Source organism: Tachysurus fulvidraco, chromosome 18 (genome assembly GCF_022655615.1).
Source record: "Tachysurus fulvidraco isolate hzauxx_2018 chromosome 18, HZAU_PFXX_2.0, whole genome shotgun sequence".
Lineage (NCBI taxonomy): Eukaryota > Metazoa > Chordata > Actinopteri > Siluriformes > Bagridae > Tachysurus > Tachysurus fulvidraco.
Genome location: NC_062535.1, coordinates 15,526,223 through 15,548,961, shown reverse-complemented (window position 1 = coordinate 15,548,961; position 22,739 = coordinate 15,526,223). Strand labels below are relative to the sequence as shown.

The 22,739-nt window shown below is 44.4% G+C and overlaps 1 protein-coding gene and 1 long non-coding RNA gene across 2 annotated transcripts; one reads left to right on the top strand and one right to left on the bottom strand.

Annotated features, from left to right (window-relative positions):
- Positions 1-3,303: 3,303 nt before the first annotated feature.
- LOC113663603 lies at positions 3,304-5,425 on the top strand. Its single transcript, XR_003445523.2, has 2 exons — positions 3,304-4,119; positions 4,811-5,425. It is a non-coding gene; the product is annotated as an uncharacterized LOC113663603 (long non-coding RNA).
- Positions 4,189-22,147, bottom strand: spred2a (sprouty related EVH1 domain containing 2a). Its single transcript, XM_027178949.2, has 6 exons — positions 21,676-22,147; positions 11,593-11,776; positions 10,912-11,080; positions 10,423-10,487; positions 7,055-7,210; positions 4,189-6,514 (listed from the first exon to the last, which is right to left on the bottom strand). Exons 1-6 carry the CDS (start codon positions 21,699-21,701, stop codon positions 5,864-5,866), a joined length of 1,251 nt encoding a protein of 416 aa, XP_027034750.1. The 5' UTR covers positions 21,702-22,147; the 3' UTR covers positions 4,189-5,863.
- Positions 22,148-22,739: the final 592 nt, after the last annotated feature.

The following is a 22,739-nucleotide window of genomic DNA, read 5'->3' as shown; positions in this document are numbered from 1 at the left end:
AGACGACAAGTTGCATACAGTACACATTATAAACCACACACACACACACACACACACACACACTACATTACTAAACCCACTACACAATCTCCCTTTACTGGCTATCAGTGCACCGGTGCACCGGGATGTTCTGGAACACGAGTGTGTAAAGTTTCACCTTTTCAACACACCAAGACGAACATTCAGTGAGAATCTACACGCAAACACCAATACTGTGAAATGCCTGAAATCACACAGGGTCAAAGGTCATGCACAAACGCACACCACACATCCTTTTATTCATAACTGCAAATGCTCAGCAAACGAGGGTGTGTATACACACCCGCTCCTGTTTCCTACAGACACACAGACATGTGCACGTACACATCTCCCTGTGAGCAGTGTGGGAAAGGGAGTCTGAATGTTGCCTCTGTATGTATGTGTGTGTGTGTGTGTGTGTGTGTGTGTGTGTGTGTGTGTGTGTGTGTATAATCTCTGTCACCACTGTCTGTTTTTTTCCTCTTAGTGTCTGTGCTTTGTGCTTTTTCATTCATTGATATCACAGTGACCTTGACATGATCTCATGCACACACACACACACACACACACACACACACACACACTGAAATGCCTGCACCACTTCCGTCCTGTTTGTTGCATGTCACGCACATCCTGATGATGATGTGTGTGTCTTCAGTTTCTGGGTTTCAAACAAATGTCCCCACAAGCTTGAAAATAGCAAAATTTCACCCTTATAGAAAAAAAAACCAAACAAAAACACATTACTTAAATGTGCCAAAAGGTTACCTGAGGTCAGTGTTCGATTTAATTTAATTAAGCTGCATGAGTCATTGTCAGTAGAAAAGTGTGTCACTTTTTCTTTTTTCTCCTTTAATCCCCCTTTTCTGTATCTCTCTCTGTGTCTGTCTTTCTGCATCTTTTTTCTCTATATCTCTCTCTCCCTTTCTGTCTCTTTGTCTCTCACGCTTTCTCTCTGTCCTGATTTTGTGGTTGTGTGCCATGTCTTTCTCTCTCTCTCTCTCTCTCTCTCTCTCTCTCTCTCTCTCTCTCTCTCTCTCACAAACACACACACACTCACACTCTCTCACTCACTCACTCTCTCTCTTTCATGATGCATCCTCAGATTCGGGGGAAAACTTTAATAGTTTATACGCTTCTACAGAGCCGGATTAAATAAATGGACTACACTGGGCAGGCTGCATTTTTTGGGCCCCTCTCCATCGATGTTATTTAAGAATTGAAATCTGAAACTTACCAAAGTTACTCACTCACTCACTCACTCACTCACTCACTCACTCACTCACTCACTCACACACTCACTCACACTCACTCACTCACTCACTCACTCACTCACTCACTCACTCACTCACACTCACTCACTCACTCACTCACACTCACTCACTCACTCACTCACTCACACTCACTCACTCACTCACACACTCACTCACTCACTCACTCACTCACTCACACACTCATTCACTCACTCACACACTCACTCACACACTCACTCACTCACTCACTCACTCACTCACACATTCACTCACACACTCACTCACTCACTCACTCACACACTCACTCACTCACTCACACACTCACTCACTCACACACTCACTCACTCACTCACTCTCACTCACTCACTCACTCACTCACACACTCACTCACTCACTCACTCACTCACTCACTCACTCACTCACTCACTCACTCACTCACTCACTCACTCACTCACTCACTCATTTTCTACGGTTTATCCGACCAAAGTTACTAATAAAAGTTAACACATTTTACATAGCGCAGTCTTTAGTTACAAATTGGTTATGTTGTATATTAAACAGACTATTTTGTATATTAAACAGACTATTTTTTGATATTCATTATTTATACGTCATTACACGGCTCTATTAGCTGCTATTAAATTATCCTCATCCATTGGGACTGGGTAGCTTGTTAATACCCTTTCTGGGTCTAGAGGCTGCTGCAAAACGATATTGGGCTCACTTCTGGCTGGCTGCTGTTCTTCCATTAGTTTGTCGTTCTGTGACGGCGCTGATGTTGACGGCACGGGCGCCACAGTGTCTTCTGCCGCATCCTCCACCGCGTCTTCCACCGCATTTCCCGCCGCATCTTCCACCGCGTCTTCCGCCGCATTTCCCGCCGCATCTTCCACCGCGTCTTCCGCTGCATTTCCTGCCGCATCTTCCGCCGCATCTTCCACCGCGTCTTCCGCCGCATTTCCCGCCGCGTCTTCCGCCGCATTTCCCGCCACATCTTCCACAGTGTCTTCCGACGCATTTCCCGCCGCGTCTTCCGCCGCATTTCCCGCCGCATCTTCCACCACGTCCTCCGCCGCATCTTCCACCATGTCCTCTGCCGCATTTCCCGCCGCATCTTCCACCGCGTCCTCCGCCGCATCTTCCGCCGCATTTCCCGCCGCATCTACCACCGCGTCTTCCGCCACTTTCCCGCTGCATCTTCCACCGCATTTCCCGCCGCATCTTCCACCGCGTCTTCCGCTGCATCTTCCACTGCGTCTTCCGCCGCATTTCCCACCGCATCTTCCACTGCGTCTTCTGCCGCATTTCTCGCCGCATCTTCCACCGCGTCTTCCGCCACATCTTCCGCCGCATTTCCCGCCGCATCTTCCGTCGCATTTCCCACCGCGTCTTCTGCCGCATCTTTCACTGCGTCTTCCGCCGCATTTCCCGCCGCATCTTCCATGTCGTCTTCCGCCGCATCTTCCACCGCATCTTCCACTGCGTCTTCCACTGCGTCTTCTGCCGCATTTCCCGCCGCATCTTCCACCGCATCTTCCACTGCGTCTTCTGCCGCATCTTCCACTGCGTCTTCCGCCGCATCTTCCACCGCGTCTTCCGCTGCATTTCCCGCCGCATCTTCCATGTCGTCTTCCGCCGCATCTTCCACCGCATCTTCCACTGCGTCTTCCACTGCGTCTTCTGCCGCATTTCCCGCCGCATCTTCCACCGCATCTTCCACTGCGTCTTCTGCCGCATCTTCCACTGCGTCTTCCGCCGCATCTTCCACCGCGTTTTCCGCTGCATTTCCCGCCGCATCTTCCATGGCGTCCTCCCCCACATCTTCCACCGCATCTTCCACTGCGTCTTCCACCGCATTTCCCGCCACATCTTCCACTGCGTCTTCCGCCGCTTTTCCCGCCGCATCTTCCACCGTGTCTTCCGCCGCATCTTCCGCCGCATCTTCCACCACGTCTTCCGCCGCATTTCCCGCCGCGTCTTCCGCCGCATTTCCCGCCGCATCTTTCACAGCTGTCAGACGGCTGCCCGACAGAAACTTTTGCAAAGCCCCCCGCTGTCTCTTCTTCTGTTCTTCTTCATTTTTTTTCTTTTTACGTTTTGCTGCACCCGAAAGCATCTTCAAAGTCAGCCTACTACTCAAAACACACCTGCCTGCTATCTTTGTTGCCCCGCTCTGACGTCTGAACGCCGCTGACGTCTCCTCGGACTTAACTGGCTGGCGCCTCTATATAAATACAGTCTATGGTTTAAATAAACATCGTCACTATTTTTATTTAATTAATAAATAATGAAATAAATTGTATATAGGACATTTTATTTTAATTATAATTTATATATATATATGTATATTGTCCCTCTGTCTGGGCCCCATCCCGCCAATCGGGCCCTAGGCACATGCCTAGTTTGCCTCTGCGCTTCTATTAGTAAGTTTTTTTCACTTCTTTCTAACTTTATTTTGATTTCATCGCAGTCCCTTTTAACCTCCAACGGCAGACTTAAAGTCACCTTTACAGTGTTTCATTTTCTTAGCTTAAGACTCGAGTCGATCAGAGGGCTGGTTTGGGATCAGGTTCTCCTTGCTCTAAGGTTGAACATCAGACTGAACAGGAAGTCTCTGTAAATCCCAGCCGCTTTCTCTTTCTTCGTCAAAGACAGCAGATTTGTTCATCAGGATCTGAAACACGCCAATTGAGACACATCCTGTGATTGTTTTGTCACTTCCTGTGGGCAGGATGCTATAACATTTAACACACGTTTCCTTTAAATGTAGGATTTCGCCTAGAAAGAAGCTGAGACCACTGGCGCGATGCCCAAAGGCCAATTTAGACCAATCAGAATCGAGAATCTGGTGGGTGCAAATACTTTTACACCACACTGCTAGAGTTCAGGATGTAGACAAGAAACATGGAGCAGGTTGTTCAGGCACTTTTCTTTTAATGTCTTAATGTCTCCAGGAGCAGGGAGTCCACAGGACGGACAGACACACACACACACACACGCACACACACACACACACGCACGCACGCACGTTGGCTTCCTGATTCTGTTTATCATTAGAAAAATAGAACAGCATTTTTCACCCTTATTTCTCTCTTTTTCTCGTTATTGAACAACACGCTGTATTGCAGAAGCTTTCGGAAACAGGAGAAGAAGAAAAAAATGAGGAAGGAGGAGATGCAGAGACGAGGGAACAGAATTTGTGTGTGTGTGTGTGTGTGTGTGTGTGTGTACATTTAAAAGTCCGTTCTGTCTCCTATCCTGTGTGTTTGTGCTTTAGACAAAAAAAAAGCTTTTTATTTGTCTTGTAGATAATTACATTGATTTTGAGGCTGGTTCTCGATTTCAAATATACACAGTGTAAATACGGCATCGTACACACACACACACACACACACACACACACACACACACACACACACACACACACACACATTTACATTAAAGTTGGACAGCGGTGTTAACTGGACATTCAGTAGAGAAGTTACAGATGTTACAGATGTGAGTCTGAACCTCTGAGTTGTTTTTTGTTTTCTTTTCAGATTTCTACATGAATCGGCTTCATCTGTGTCTAACATATAAAGACGACTACTCGAGGGTTAACGACGTTAAAGGGAGGCTAGTAAACGTGTAGCGGGTCCGACTCCAGACTCCGGTTCTGGTACCTCACAGATTTGCCAACGCTATAAAGTCATGTGGTGCGACCAGGTCCCGATTTGCACTGCAGCGCTTTAATAAAGAACGTTAGCCAAGTGGCTTCCTTAGTAGTATCTTGTTTTAAAAAAGAAAGTCAATGGAAACAGAAATAAAAGTATATTTTGCATCAGAAGGTTCATGATGTTCACTTGTTTTGCTCGTTGTAACGATGATGTTTTATCTAAATGTTGTTGTTTTTTTGTCAAAATCCACAAATACACACAAACCGCAAAGTAAAGCGTCTGTTACTAAAAATATTGTCTTTAGTTATTATTATCATCAGGACAGTTGAAGACCCATTCATAAAGAAATCTATATCAGAGGTTTCACACCCACACACACACACACACACACACACACACACACACACACACACACACACTTTTCTATCACAGTTGTACTTCACTGTGGCACATTCGGCCCGTACACGCGCTCGGCAGCTTATATCGTTTTGGCTTCAGCAAAAAAATAACTTCCACATTTTTGTCTCCGCTTCATCACAGACATTACGTGTCAATCAGGTTTAGTCTGCTTGGACATTCACGTATGAGTTTAATGCCTCAGACGGGAGAGACGTCACCCCGGCCACGGCGACAGGACCAAACAGAAGCATAAAAAAAATACTAAATTCCAGGATATTGTAAAAACATAAAAGTTCCTGGATTTATATATGTATATTTATATATATATATTTATCTGTATAGATTTATATGTAGCCCGTTAGACAATTGTGTATATATACAGTTTATTATATATAAATGACTATATAAAGGAATTTACTTGTTAATGGCATAGAAGCTGAATGGCACCAAAAAGTCTGGAGAAAACAAACAAACAACAACAAAAAAGTCGCCGTCTGACAGTTGTTCGGGTTTGTCTCCGCCGCTGTCTCGTCCGCGTCAGCCAGCAGCTTTGTGTCGGGCGCCGCAGCAGTGGCAGGCGACGGCACAACGATGGCAGGCACGCAGCGGTGCGTAGCAGCACATGCAGGGTGCGATGAGCGACAGGCCGAGCAGTGCGAGCCAGCGCAGTACAAGACGCCCGTCACTGGGGTCGCAGGAGCACGGCTCTGAGTACTCTCCCTCGGCGTCGGCCATGCAGTGGTACAGCAGGCTGTCTGCACACCACATGAAGCTCACGCGCCGTATGAGCGCCACCACCGGGTCCGGTGCTTCCTGGCACTGCCCACGCCGGTTCTGTGCCGGGCTGAACACGTCCCTGCAGTACACGCAGCGTACCCGCTCATCCTCCGTGCGCCAGGGGGTCCGAGGCTGGCACGACACTACGCCACCGCTGATGCCTGATTTCCTGTCGTCTCCAGAGAGCCGGTGTGGGTACGGGTACGTGTAGTCATGTTTGGGTGCTTCGCTCTTGGCGAAGGAGACATAAGCGTCCGTAGGTTCCGGAGACAGAAGTTTGTGGGCGCCTGTGGTGGCATGACGGTAGTCCTCGTAGCCCGTTAGCCAGGCGCGCTCACGCGGGTTTATGCGCACAAGCTCTTCTTCTTCCTCTAGGAAGTTCACAGGAACATGGGGGAACATCGGCACCGCCTGGAGTCGCACCACAGCAGGAAACAGATCACAGTAAGGTAACGTTATGCAGACAGAAAGCTTTCAAACGGAGTCGTGCGACAATTTTAGATCCTCACTTCTAAAGAATCTCGACATTACACAGACTTTCTGCTAACGGGTGACTTTTCAGTGGAGTTTCTTTGGAAAGAATGTCTTTGTCCTTACCAGTTTTGTCTGGATTTTAAAAGCACTCTCTTTACATTGTTTAAAAAAATATTAGAGCTATGATTTAAATGATAACCTTAATCGTTAGCTCCATCCATGTTTTAATTCATTTCTTACACAATTTTATGCTTTCTTAACAATTCCCATTTAAAAAAGATGCAGTAAAAATAAGAAGTGGTGTTATGATACGATAAAAGATAATAAAGATAATTAGATTCTCTGCCGTCTTCTGTAAACTGACTCAAAAAACTGGAACTGGAAGAAAATTTAAAGTAGAATGTTTAAGAAATGAAGTAGCTGTTGTGTGGATGGGTGACAGTCAGTGTACACACTAATGCAGGCGTGATGAAGCACCTGGTCCAGGAAGTAATGGTCAGCGTGCCTGTGCTGGTTGTAGAGTTGCTCCAGAATGCACTGGTGGTGACGTGATTCGCAGAAGCCGATGGGGGCGAGCGTCTGCAGCGACGGCTCCCTCTTCTGCGACGAGTTAGACGAGCTGTCTGTGGCAGTCTGATGGAGAGAGCGTGAAAGAAAGAAAAAGGTCAGAACATGAGAGACCCCTTGCCTTTTGCACTGAGTCCCCTGTGATAGATATTCCCTGCGACCCTGTGTTAATGTGCTACAGAAAATGGATGGATGGATTTTATTCTACACTGGAACTGACTGGGACAGAGGTCACGCCTCCCACGTTAAGGATCAAAGGCATTGAGGCCACACCCCTTTCACTAAGCTGGTATCAGGTGCAGAGGCCACACCTCCTTCACTAAGGCCAGAAATATCACACAGATCCCACATGGTATTGATAGATGACCCAAAGACCACGCCTCCTTCTCTGAGACTGACAGATAAAACAAAGGCCACTCCTCCTTCTCTGAGACTGACAGATAAAACAAAGGCCACTCCTCCTTCTCTGAGACTGACAGATAAAACAAAGGCCACGCCTCCTTCTCTGAGACTGACAGATAAAACAAAGGCCACGCCTCCTTCTCTGAGACTGACAGATAAAACAAAGGCCATGCCTCCTTCTCTGAGACTGACAGATAAAACAAAGGCCACGCCTCCTTCTCTGAGACTGACAGATAAAACAAAGGCCACGCCTCCTTCTCTGAGACTGACAGATAAAACAAAGGCCACGCCTCCTTCTCTGAGACTGACAGATAAAACAAAGGCCACGCCTCCTTCTCTGAGACTGACAGATAAAACAAAGGCCACGCCTCCTTCTCTGAGACTGACAGATAAAACAAAGGCCACGCCTCCTTCTCTGAGACTGACAGATAAAACAAAGGCCACGCCTCCTTCTCTGAGACTGACAGATGACACAAAGGCCACGCCTCCTTCTCTGAGACTGACAGATAAAACAAAGGCCACGCCTCCTTCTCTGAGACTGACAGATAAAACAAAGGCCACGCCTCCTTCTCTGAGACTGACAGATAAAACAAAGGCCACGCCTCCTTCTCTGAGACTGACAGATAAAACAAAGGCCACGCCTCCTTCTCTGAGACTGACAGATAAAACAAAGGCCACGCCTCCTTCTCTGAGACTGACAGATAAAACAAAGGCCACGCCTCCTTCTCTGAGACTGACAGATAAAACAAAGGCCACGCCTGCTTCTCTTGTACTGACAGATAAAACAAAGGCCACGCCTCCTTCTCTGAGACTGACAGATAAAACAAAGGCCACGCCTCCTTCTCTGAGACTGACAGATAAAACAAAGGCCACGCCTCCTTCTCTGAGACTGACAGATGACACAAAGGCCACGCCTGCTTCTCTTGTACTGACAGGCACTTCATGATCTTGACCTTTCACCTCTTTTGTGCTCTAGTGAGGAAAGAAAATGTTTGTATATGATGATCCTCACAATCAGCCATAACCTTTACCCTACAGAGTCAGAGATATCCTCTTCCTGCACCACTTCCTGTCCTGTCAAGAGCATTCCGAGCCATCATTGTGTGTGTGTGTGTGTGTGTGTGTGTGTGTGTGTGTGTGTGTGTGTGTGTGTGTGTGTGTGTGTGTGAAAGCCAATAACTGAATGAAGAGTCATGCTGGGAGAGCTGTCCTGCCAGTAATAATAACAAGACAGTGTGTGTGTGTGTGTGTTTGTGTGTGTGTGTGTGTGTGTGTGTGTTTGTGTGTGTGTGTGTGTGTGTGTCTGATTTATCTAGACTGTTGCTCTGTTCAGCATGAGGCAAGAAGTTACAGTAAGATTCTGACTGGTTGATTTAACTGATTAATGAATTTTGATTTAGACACACACTCACACACACACTCACACACACACACTCACACTCACACACACACACACACACACACACACACACACAAACACACACACACAAACACACACACACACTCACACACACAAACACTCACACTCACACACACACAAACACAAACACTCACACACACACACACTCACACACACAAACACTCACACTCACACACACACAAACACACACACACAAACACACACACACACTCACACACACAAACACTCACACTCACACACACACAAACACAAACACTCACACACACACACACACACACACACAAACACAAACACAAACACTCACACACACACACACACTCACACACTCACACACAAACACTCACTCACACACTCACACTCACACACACACACACAGTCCTTTCCTGATACACATACTCTTATTCAGTGCAACCTGTAGAGAGACGGAGACAGTGTGTGTGACATGAGTGAGACAGAGTGTAAAGCAGTGAGACAGAGTGCGTGACATGAATGAGACAGAGTGTGTGACATGAGTGAGACAGTGAGTATGACATGAGTGAGACAGTGTGTGTGACATGAGTGAGACAGTGAGTATGACATGAGTGAGACAGTGTGTGTGACATGAGTGAGACAGTGAGTATGACATGAGTGAGACAGTGTGTGTGACATGAGTGAGACAGAGTGTGTGACATGAGTGAGACAGTGTGTGTGACATGAGTGAGACAGTGAGTATGACATGAGTGAGACAGTGTGTGTGACATGAGTGAGACAGTGTGTGTGACATGAGTGAGACAGTGAGTATGACATGAGTGAGACAGAGTGTGTGACATGAGTGAGACAGTGTGTGTGACATGAGTGAGACAGTGAGTATGACATGAGTGAGACAGTGTGTGTGACATGAGTGAGACAGTGTGTGTGACATGAGTGAGACAGTGAGTATGACATGAGTGAGACAGAGTGTGTGACATGAGTGAGACAGTGAGTATGACATGAGTGAGACAGTGTGTGTGACATGAGTGAGACAGAGTGTGTGACATGAGTGAGACAGAGAGTGTGACATGAGTGAGACAGTGAGTATGACATGAGTGAGACAGTGTGTGTGACATGAGTGAGACAGTGTGTGTGACATGAGTGAGACAGAGTGTGTGACATGAGTGAGACAGTGAGTATGACATGAGTGAGACAGTGTGTGTGACATGAGTGAGACAGTGTGTGTGACATGAGTGAGACAGAGTGTGTGACATGAGTGAGACAGAGAGTATGACATGAGTGAGACAGTGTGTGTGACATGAGTGAGACAGAGTGTGTGACATGAGTGAGACAGAGAGTATGACATGAGTGAGACAGAGTGTGTGACAGAGTGTGTGACAGAGTAAGACATTGAGTGAAACACTCAGTGAAAGAAGTTGAGAGAGCGTAACAGGGAGCGAGACAGTGAGACAAAGCGTGAGACAGAAAATCAGAGCAGGATCCTCACCGTGAAGACGTCGTCGTCTCCCAGCTCCGTCTCATTCTGTAGCGTGGACGAGGACGTGGTGGAACCTGCGCACACGACAAACACCACCCTGATCACACAGCTTTCAGCTTCATACAGCCGAGGTCTGTCTAATACGACGTGGTTTCTATAGTAACGGCTCACTCGCATACTTGTACAACGGACCTGTTACACAATATAAGAAATCGTTTTGTTTGACATTTAATAAACTCTACACTATAACACTGTAATAAGGTTTTCTGTTTGTTTAGCGTTTCTGGGATCTACTGGAAGGAGTCTCCAGTGTCAGCGCTTTGTACCAGTCAGGACGCAGGAGTTTACGCGCTCGTGTTTCTCTGGAACATGAAACGCTGTAGGTTTTTATCTTTTCAGTAAACACGAGTAGGTTTAGTAAACACGATATTACAGTCCACATACACACACATGACCGTAAACATTTAAGGGTGACGATATTCGTAGCTACTCGCTCACCATCGGTCAGGTCTTCGATAGCCTTCCGGACGCTACGGTCAAAGGCGCGAGCGTCCGCCGGGCTCTGGAAAGTCAGGCCGCACTTTTTGTTGTCCACTCGCCAGTGATGGAAGGTGGGAGTGGCTTTAGTGTAGATCAGGTCCTTCTTCAGGAAGCACTTGAGGATCACCTGCGTACAACACGGTACAATATCACTGCGATACCATTACAGGTCGGATTATCGCTAACTATCGCTTTGTTCAATTGCTAAGGATGCTAACAATTGTGGTCTAGATGGGCGGGAAATCCAGAGTAAAGTTCATTGTAAATAAATAAATTTATTTACAAACGAAAGCCAACGTATGTTTTTGTTTCTCTCGTACCACACAGAAGTACGAGAAAAAACGTTAGCTTTCCGGTAGCTTAGCATTTGTACAGTAAATAAAAATACTCTATTAAAATTGTATGCGCAAATTAGGACTTTTTGATACAGGATGAATCAGGAAGTCCTAATTTGGGCATACAATTTTTACATTGTTGTCAGTGAGGCAACTCTATAGGGACAGACACTAAACCATCGAAGTGTCATTTTAAAAAAAGAAGGCCAAACGTCACAAGAAAAAAATGTCACATTAAAAATGTCTTTAATATCTAGAACATACACATATGGGATTTATACACTTTTTCAATTTCTGCACTCACCTGCTTGTCTCGGAGTCTCTCGCCGTATATGAGAAACCCGCTACGGCCAAGGAGGTCCAGATCGGCTGGAGCCACCTTACACACGCCCACCCGGCTGAGCCCGCCCCCATCCTGGGCCAGCCAACCGCCGCTCGAGTCGTCCCTCGTCATCACCACTGCCTTCACACGCACCAGGTAGTCGTCACTGCGGAGTCAGCAAGCATCACGTGACCAGGACATAACCTTTTATTACACTGTAACATTCAGCGCAGGAACTGAGATCCAAGCATCAGATTTACCTACACACCCCGAAAAGTAGAGCTATGCAAAGTGCAGAGAATCAGATTAAAGGTGTTTGTGCTGCCAAACCAAAGCCAGTTTAACTCTGGGAACAGAAGTTAATCACAGCCTCGGGGCCGTTACGCAAACCCTCACCTCTCTCAACACCATCGCTTTAGAAGCCACCGGTTTAATACACACCACCTCGAGAGCGAGAGCCTGCAGACATTACCCAGAATAGACGTGAAACCGTCTCACGTGTCTCATTATTCCACATAGCGCTCAAGAATACTCCATTCTGATTGGTCAGAAGTATGTCTGTAGTTCACCTCGACGGTAGCTACTAAAAAAAAAACATGCACATTAGGTCAGCGCTTTGTAACACGTAACCTTTAATCAATTTAAAGCCACGGTTTGTCGCTTTTCAAGTGACAAACTGCTATTGCAATAAACACACTGACATCCCTCCCATTCGCAACAAACCGATCAGTGCCGCTCCGTTTCTTATAACACTGCATGTGTTGAATTTGAAAGAAAACATAGCAGTTTTGTTGTCTGGAGGCGGGGCTAATTTCAGGCCCGGGAAGAGAAAAAAAAACATCCTTCTCTGACAAACCTCACCATCTAACTTGAAACGATGTATTTTTGGAAAGTGATAAAGCTCGTTGGAAATAGGGACTGAGTTCATTGGAGGGCCGGAAAATTTGAAATTAAGCAGAACCCTAAAAATAAAGACCTTAGTCGCAACCCGTATCTGGTAACTGTCAGGACCCTGGCAGAGGTGGATTGGAACAGACCCATACACAGGATAGCTTCAAACGAAAGGGGTTTAATACATGAGGAAGAACAAACATAAACCACGCTACACAGGGAACAAACAATATTATCAATGAAGCCACATATATAGCGACACGGACAATCACACACAATGGGGAACAGGTGTGATGACCGGGAGGAGCAGACAAAGACGGGGCAATCACGTGACATAAACAAAACACAAACGCAAATGGCCTTAAGTCTGCGCAGATCCATCACGGATCTGCGCTAATCCCTAACAGTAACGTTCTAAATCACGATAGAATTGTCTATTTTTAAAAAATTCCAAATGATCACAGGTCTAGAAACACTTTCTGAAATTACAGACTGCACCTTTAATCCCGTTTCCATCAGGAAAGAGTCTATAGACAATGAAATTCTTCTGCTACAAAACTCTACTTTGTAGTACAAACAGTAAAAAACAGTGAACACTGAAGGCTCACTCACTCTCACTCACTCATTTTCTACCGCTTTATCCGAACTTCTCGGGTCACGGGGAGCCTGTGCCTATCTCAGGCATCATCGGGCATCGAGGCAGGATACACCCTGGATGGAGTGCCAACCCATCACAGGGCACACACACACTCACATTCACTCACACACACACACACACACACACACACACACACACACACACACACACACACACTACGGACAATTTTCCAGAGATGCCAATCAACCTACCATGCATGTCTTTGGACCGGGGGAGGAAACCGGAGTACCGAACCCCGACCCTGGAGGTGTGAGGCGACCCTGGAGGTGTGAGGCGAACGTGCTACCCACTAAGCCACCGTGCCCCCCCTAACAATGAAGGCTGTGCAGGATTATTAAGGTACTCCAAGCTAACAGTGTATGCAGTCCTGAAGTGACATAATGGGAGATATTACACACATAGTTAAATTAGACTTTGTATTATTAATAAATTCTAAGCAAATATTAATATGTATAAAGTGACGTAGTGGGAGATAACACGCAGTACAAGGAGTCTGAGTCCGGGGTTACAGTTAGCGATAAACAAAACCTAAACTGTTAGCTAGCAAGCAGCTCCATTTTCTGATTGAAGTCATATCCATCTCTTCTACAGGACTTTAACCCTCCAGGTGTTTTAGTCTAATCAATAAACTGCATAAGCATCTATTAGCTGTGATTTCCACCACGTGCGTTACACTCCACACTGACCTCTGACCTTTGGGCCACTGCGAAAAACTCCTCGTCAAAGAAGAAGAGACTGGTTCTGCAGATGGCGCCGGCTCTTGGCAGAGAGTGTGGGAACCGCTTTAATTGAAGGCTTGATTTTCATGGCTGGGTTTGAGGCGACAGATCAAAGAGAGATACAGAGAACGGCGGCGGTGTTTACGCTCCATTCAAAACGGCGCTGCCTGAACCGGACGACCAGGCGATTCGTTAGCATTCGTTATGTTTCCGCAAATTTATAAAGCAGTTCATCACCCTCATTCTGTCACTGCTGTTGGGTAAGAGTCGGCTCTGGATCCTGGGTTTTTGGGTTTTTTTGTCTTTTTTTGAAGACGTTGCTATGACTATGAGAGCAGGAAGACTTCCTGTAGTGTCTTGTTCTGCTCCTGATGCTACATAGACAGTAACACGACACCAGAGATTAAGCATGCTGTACTTGTGTGTGTGTGTGTGTGTGTGTGTGTGTGTGTGTGTGTGTGTGTGTGTGTGTGTGTGTGTGTGTGAGACATATATATCTATAATACTAACTCAATCCCAGAACAACATTTATAAGCCACGTGAAAAAAAAAAAAAAAACAACCCTCACGTGGGCACTTTATCAGCGACTCTTTTCTAGGACAGTAGAAGCAAAGGTGAGTTTTTCAGCCTCGCTCCGATTCCCTCACTTTGACGGTGATTCCCTCACTTTAATAAACGCACATCTGTTTTTCTGTTTCCTTTTCATTCGTTAGCTTAAACGCACACAGGAAGAAATTATTTATTCCATTTATCCCATATTATTAGGAATCATTTGGATTCTTTAGCTAATTTTTTATTTCCTTTTTTTCTTTTAATCAATGCAAATTTATTTTTATTAACATTTTATTCTGGTATTATTTCATAGTAAATTTTTTTAAATTGTTCATTCTTTTTCTTTCCATTTTCTATTATTAATATTATTATTATTGTTGTTGTTGTTGTTTTTGTTGTTCAATTTTCTATTTCTATCCGAATGCTCGATTTTTCAAAATGGTTTAAAATTATTTTCCAGCTAACTCCATTAAATTTTTTCTAATTCAATTTTTGACTATTTTTCTTTTAACTTGATGGCCGCAAAAAGCTATTTTTCCCTCCTTTTTTAAAGCCAATCAGCATCATAAATAATTAGCCACACCCCTTTGTGTCTGTAACATGGACTGAAAAAATCGGATCTTCACTTTGTTATTTCATTCCACGATCATGTTGAGAACAGAACTGATATACAGTATAAACTCCTCCTAACAGAGCAGTTTGTTATGGAATCTGACGTAAAATCCTGAACCATCCTTTAGGAAGTATTGAGATTTTTATGTCAGGCACTTTACACTACATTCTCCTAATCAAAAGGCTTTACTATAATGTTATTAATAATCAGGAATTCAGTGTTGTTGGAAACCCCGAAGCTCCTTTCTGTGGAGCCACACGGACGGTGGACGTCATTATTAGAAGAGGAAACAGTAAATTGGCTGAGCAGTGCAGGACATTCAGGGTGTGTGATGTCCCTCTTCTCACATGCTGCTTAGACAACCACAAATGATGTTGTGACCTTTCAGCTAGCAAACACACAACACTAGGAGAGTGTTGAGAAGATGCAGCTCCATGTGGTCTCTGAGGACAACATCCTCCTAATCAATACACAATTATCAGACTGTATCTGACCGTAGAAAGGACATTATTCATAATAACGCTCTCCGGTGTTTATAACAGTTTATAATCACACCCTCCAGTGTCACCTAAATGAGGATGAGGTTCACTTTTGAGTCTGGTTCCTCTTCAGGTTTCTTCCTCTTCCATCTAAGGGAGTTTTTCCTCGTCACAGTCGCCTCAGTCACCTCAGACTTGTTCATTGGGGATAAATACATACACATTTAAATATAAGTCTAATATTAATCTTGAACTTTTTGTCCTGCTGCTTATAAGCTGCTTTGAGACAATGTCCATTGTTGCTAGCGGCATACGACTAAAACGGAATTGAACTGAATTGACGTTAGTTTGTTCCAAATTTAGCAACAAAAAAAAAAGGCGTTACATTCTTAAATCTGATTGGTCAGAACTCTTCGTTACATTCCTATAACAGCAATTCCGATATTTCAATATTAATTCTATAATAATAATTTATGCACAGAGTTACAGTGGATATTTAGTTCAAACTGTCGGCATCTGATAATGTATATCGATTTTAAAAAAACATGACATTTAACAAAGAATTAAGATGATGCTCACCATAAGGTGGTGTTTATTATGTAAGGAGTGTCCGGTGTCAGCGTGTAAATATTCAGACAGGGGAAAGAAAGTAATAACAGTGTGTTTGCTTCACCAAGCCACATTTTCACATTTCTTGCGTTCTAAGGTTTCAATAATTATTTCGACTTCCAAGCCATTACACACGTACAGAGTGCCAACAAACAAAGAATCAAACAGTAGCTAGACATTACTGCATCCTGACATGACAAAAAATACTTTATTCATATATTTTCTTATTTTAGGAAAATCTGTTGTCGGTTCTGCTAAGACAGACTGGTTTACATTTAAGAGAGAGAGAGAGAGAGAGAGAGAGAGAGAGAGAGAGAGAGAGAGAGAGAGAGAGAGAGAGAGAGATTTGCATCAATAATCAAGAGCTTAACGCTAAAGAGTATAAAACTTCATAATAAAAGCAAGCAGCTAACAGATTAGCATGTATTATTTACCGTTTGCTAGCAATGATTGACAGCAAGAAGAAGAGTTAGCATCTGTAGTAGGTACCAAGCTACCTGGCACTCGCTTAGCTTTTAAGGATCGTTAGCTGTGTTTGAATCATTAGGAGAAATGAGTCGGCAATTTTCTCGACATTCTTGACGGTTCGTTTTCTTGAACTGTTTGAATTTTAGCTGTAGTTAGTAGCAAGAGTAGCTTGTAAGTGAGAGTTAGTGTTTTCCTTATTAGGTAAAGGGGATTGCACTAACTAGCTCTTCATAGTACAAATTAGCAGTTAAGATAGTAGAATTTACTATATTCCACTTGCTAGCAATGAATAAGAAGAAGAAGAAGAAGAGAGTTAGCATTTCCCTGCACTCAGCATTGAATGATTGTTAGCTGTGTTAGCAACATTAGTTTTACATTATACCGCAGTACAGGACAGCAAGTAGAACTGAATTTAGCATTTTTATTCTTTCATTCATTTTCTACCGCTTATCCGAACTTCTCGGGTCACGGGGAGCCTGTGCCTATCTCAGGCATCATCGGGCATCGAGGCAGGATACACCCTGGACGGAGTGCCAACCCATCGCAGGGCACACACACACTCTCATTCACTCACACACACACACACACACACACTATGGATAATTTTCCAGAGGTGCCAATCAACCTACCATGCATGTCTTTGGACCGGGGGAGGAAACCGGAGTACCTGGAGGAAACCCCCAAGGCACGGGGAGAACATGCAAACTCCGCACACACAATGCGGAGGCAGGAATCGAACCCCGACCCTGGAGGTGTGAGGCGAACGTGCTAACCACTAAGCCACCGTAACCCCCGAATTTAGCATTTTACTAATGGAAATAGAAACAGTACGGTGGCTAGCATTCACATTTAATGTAACTAATCGATTTTAAATTTTGAAGTGGTAAAATGAACTTAAACGTTTCCGAGAATTTTTATTTCATCCTCATCTAAACTGTGTGCTTGCTCGTTAGCTAGTGCACTTTTCCCTGGAGCACAATGTCAACCAAATGAGCGAACACTGGTCATTCTGAGGATATTCCTTATTAGGAAGCATGACACTGAATTTTTTTTAGTAGTTTAGCTTTAGATCCTGTTAGCTAATGATGTTGAATTTGTAACACTGACATACAGCCTAGCGTGATGAGGATCGTACGAATCTAGGATTGTCGCCCCGACAGAATCAGTAGGAAAGGTTCTGGCTACATCGCTTACTTTCCTATCAGAAAAAGCAGAAATGTTCCAGGATGTAAATCCCAGACTGTCCAGAACTCCCTTGAGAGAACCGTATTTCTTAGAGCGCACCGAATTATACTGTCATATTACGATGCGTTACGGGATTTTACTGGATATTATCCGCTATGGTTTTGGACGTGTCTGCGAAAACTGTTTTTGAGACATAAATCCCATGATACATATCGTTAAGTAGTGTAATGGAGTAATTCAGACGTTTTCCATCCGCGGATAAAATCCGAAGCATTTCTTGGACCATTTGCTGTGTATTATTATAGGTTGCCTGACATTCCAGCCTGTCTTTTGTGTGTTTCTGTGTGTGTGTATGTGTCGGTGTGTGTTTGCTCAGCACGGGTGTTAGAGGGTCATAAATTAGAATAATAAAAGATAACAACCCCCACAACGCCCGAGTCACTAGCACGTTCTATCCACAAACCTTCAGCACGAACAAGATAAAGAGCAGCGATAACCAAAGAAAAGAGTTTGGGCTGACAGGCCGTGACGGACCTGAGGGAGCCGAACAATACGAGTCTGGTGCGCTAATCAATAGTGTGTGCTTTACTGTAGTGTATTTAAGCGCGGAGACAGCCACGGTGCTGTTGGATTCTCCGTTCTGATTGGTCAGGAGGTGTTGATTCAGTTGCTATAACTGCAGCTATGTCTGTAGTTTCTGCTGTAAATTAATCATGGGTTTAGATCTCGATTGATTATAAACTCGCTCGAATATGCCATTGTGTAATAAACAGATTGTTACTTATGAATGTTTTCAAAAAAAGAGATGTTTATTTAGTGTTTATTTAAAGAGTCTCCGGTTTCAGAGCTTTGTCCAATTTTCTGTATGCGTGACCTACAGGATGTTTTTTTTTAATTATTATTATTACCGTACGAGAATATGAGATAGGCAGGTGAGGGCTGAGGGTTTATAAAGGCTATAACACACAGGAAAATGACTCAGGAACTTGTTCACACAGCCACACCGTTGTGGATTCCTTTCCACACTTCCCATTGTTGTGTTTTATTTGTGTTTATCTCCAGAGTAGGTTTGCTGAGCCTGACATGTTGCCTTTGACATGATGAATAACACTGCTGATTACAGGAGTTAATGTTAAGCTCCTTAAAGCGCTCGCTTAGCCAAAAGGAAGGTGTTTGACTCCATGCTAATGCTATTAGCCACTTTTCCATGCAGTGTAAAAACCCAAAGACCTTATGAGCTACTGTGTAGGGTTCAATAGCAATAACAATGATATTCTGAAAGGAAAAAAAATTACAATGACGGAAATCACGAGTACATTTATAACATCTATATAATATTATTTATAACAGCAACATGGAGCTGACTGGAATTACATTTTTACCAGATTGGTGTGTGTGTGTGTGTGTGTGTGTGTGTGTGTGTGTGTGTGTGTGTGTGTGTGTGTGTGTGTGTGTGTGTGAGATAAACTACCCAGTATTTTATAGTGTTTTTTTTTGTTTGTTTGTTTTTTATCTTAGTTTGTTGTTAAATTTCTTGATACATTTTTAAAAATGTTTTCAACCATTGTAATATGATATTTTTGTTATGAGCACATTTGTGTGTCACTGTGGGAAAACATGTCCTATGTGGTAGGATTACACTTGTCTAGGATTTCTGGAGGGATTGTGCTGTTGAAGAAGCCAGTTTAACAAATGTGCTTGTAAAAACAGTCAATCTACCTAAAGATCCCTAAATCCATGCTAATTACCTCAGCTATGTGCTAATGACAAAGTGACATAAGGCTAATCACTTTGTAATCAGATGTATAAGCACTCAGTCAGAATGAAATGTTTTTTAATTTTGAAATGTTTCAAATTTGGTACTATATCAGTCATAATTAAGTAGCATTTCATTCTTAATTCAGTATGTACATCAGTCATGTTTCAGTATGTACATCAGTCATGTTTCAGTATGTACATCAGTCACGTTTCAGTATGTACATCGGTCACGTTTCAGTATGTACATCGGTCACGTTTCAGTATGTACATCGGTCACGTTTCAGTATGTACATCAGTCATGTTTCAGTATGTACATCAGTCATGTTTCAGTATGTACATCAGTCATGTTTCAGTATGTACATCAGTCATGTTTCAGTATGTACATCAGTCATGTTTCAGTATGTACATCAGTCACGTTTCAGTATGTACATCAGTCATGTTTCAGTATGTACATCAGTCATGTTTCAGTATGTACATCAGTCATGTTTCAGTATGTACATCAGTCACGTTTCAGTATGTACATCAGTCACGTTTCAGTATGTACATCAGTCATGTTTCAGTATGTACATCAGTCATGTTTCAGTAGCATTTTAGTAGTATATCTGTTATATAGTATTTCAGTATGTACATCAGTCATGCCATAGGTGACAGTGGTGAGGAAAAACTCTCTGAGAAGACATGACATGAGGAAGAAACCTTGATTCCTTAAAATGGAACCCAGCCTTCTCTGGATTACACCTGATAGTATCAGTAGATATGAAGTCTGAAATAAACATTGACATTTGGTAGCTTGTTTTTGATGATGACTGATGTTGCCATATTAGTGACCATGAATCAGTTTAGCACCGTTATGTCTAATAGTGTAAATATGTCCAAAACGTTCAGTAAACCAACCAATATTACTGACTCTTAGGTCTGACCTGGTACTGAACAGCCACAAGCCGATAAACACAGACACCAACCACCTTTTTTCAAACGAATAACCTCCAACTACTGTTTATCAACTTAGCTACTATTAATCAAACTGCTAGCTGCTAATGAGCTGCTACTCTTGAGCAAGACACTTACCCCCAGGGGTGAGTACACTGTAGATGGCATTTAATTAAACAGCAACAATGCTGGTACATGATGAGTCATCAAAAAAAGGAATCATGAAATGAACACAAGAACATTTCCATGTCTTTGTCTTACATTGAACTGATATGTAATATCTGCACTCATCGCTGTATCCTTATGACCAAACGCTTTCGATATTAGAAACTACATGGCAGGTATCATACAGAATCACTGTTCAGCTTTAACTAATCTCACACTTCCGGTGTGATGTCTGTTTTGTGAGGCAAGAGATAACGTAACCATGTGTTTGATACGATGTTTTGTTATGAGAGGTAGGTCAGAGGTCGAGTTGAGCAGAGCTGAGCCATTGGGATTTTTTTTATGAATGAAGCGTGGTATGCAAATATGCACGAGGGAGAGAGAGAGGGGAGGGAGGGGGGCGGAGAGAGAGAGGGAGAGAGAGAGACAGGGAGGGGGGGGGAGAGGGAGAGACAGGGAGGGAGGGAGGGGGGGGCAGAGAGAGAGGGAGAGAGAGAGAGGTGCAGAAATGCGCCAAAGCCCCGCGCGCACCACGTGGGCTTATAAGGTCTCTACAATAAGCTTAACATTGACGTGTTTACAAAGAAACATCACGGTCACGGGAGAATCTTCTGTACACAAAACGTTTCCGCTTGACCCACCACCACCTCCCTCCTTCCATTACCCACCACCTCCCTCCCTCCCTCCCCCCATGACCCCTTCTTCTCCCTCTCTCTAAAAACGGAGGGCCCGTCTCTCTCTCTCTCTCTGTCTGTTTCTCTTTCTCTCGCTCTCTCTCTTACTCTGTTTCTTTCTCTCTCTCTCTCTCTCTCTCTCTCTCTCTCTCTCTCTCTCTCTCTCTCTCTCTCTCTCTCTCTGTTTATCCCCCCCCCCCTTTCTCTCTCCAAACCACCCCCCTTCCATGTAAAAAGAAGTGCATGACACCAGCGCACCTTGACTAAACCCCAGCCGACGCGCATTAAGTAAATAACCGCACAGGGCTTTGGGCACTGGGTTAATGGTGGGATGGGGGTTGAGGTGAAGGGGAGGAGTACTTACTCGTCTGGTTGCGATTCCTCGGTCATTTTATCTCCCTCGTTTCACCTACAATAATAACATCCCAGAGCGCGCGCGCACCAGCGTCCAGGCTCCATTTTGTCTCCCACCGATCCCGTTTCTCGGTGTTTCTCCCCCCCACCAGTTTTCTTTCTTCTAGCTTTATGGAACAGCAGCGTGTTCGTTTGCTTTTCGTTTTGCACTTTAACCAGCGCGCGACACCGTATAATCCAACCCGAGGGTCTCGCGGACGTCGGAGTCTCCGGTCTGTGATGAGCACGCGCGCGGCGACAACGACGCGGCTGCAGTCGCGAGCTGCTCTCGGTGAGGACGGCCCTGCGCGAGCCCCATCGCCGCTCCGCGTTCACTCCATGTTGGATTGTATAGTCGGCAAAGGCAAATCGCCACCGACTGAGAGCGAGAGAAAGAGAGAGAGAAAGAGAGAGAGGGAGGGGGGAGAGACAGAGAGAGATAGGGAGGGGGGGGAGGTGAGTTGGTGGGGCGGGCGGAAGTAATGACGTCAGAACCGAAGGACCGACAGTTTCGGACGAAAGGGAACTCGGCGTTCTCTCTTGGCTCAGACTGTTAAGAATCACTTCACTGAACCGATTCGTTCAGATTCTTCACTCTACACACTCATACGGAAAAGTTTGTTCTTACTTTGTTCTGTTGTAAACCCTTTGCTGTAGGAGAGATAGAAACGTTCACTGGTTTTACCAGGTACAAACTGAAGAACCTTTTAGTGTTCTAGAGGGAACTTTTTTTAAAACTCACCTTCCTATCAAGGAATTATTTGTAAACCCTGAGCAGGAACTTACACATGAATTTCCTTGTCACTGAACGTCCCAGAACCCAAATGTGCACTTGAAAAGCTACTTGCTGAGTTCATGTGAAGAGAAGTACACACAGTACCCACAGTACCAGTACACACAGTACCCATAGTACAGACAGTACACACAGTACCCATAGTACACACAGTACCCATAGTACCAGTAAACACAGTACCCATAGTACACACAGTACCCATAGTACCAGTACACACAGTACCCATAGTACACACAGTACCC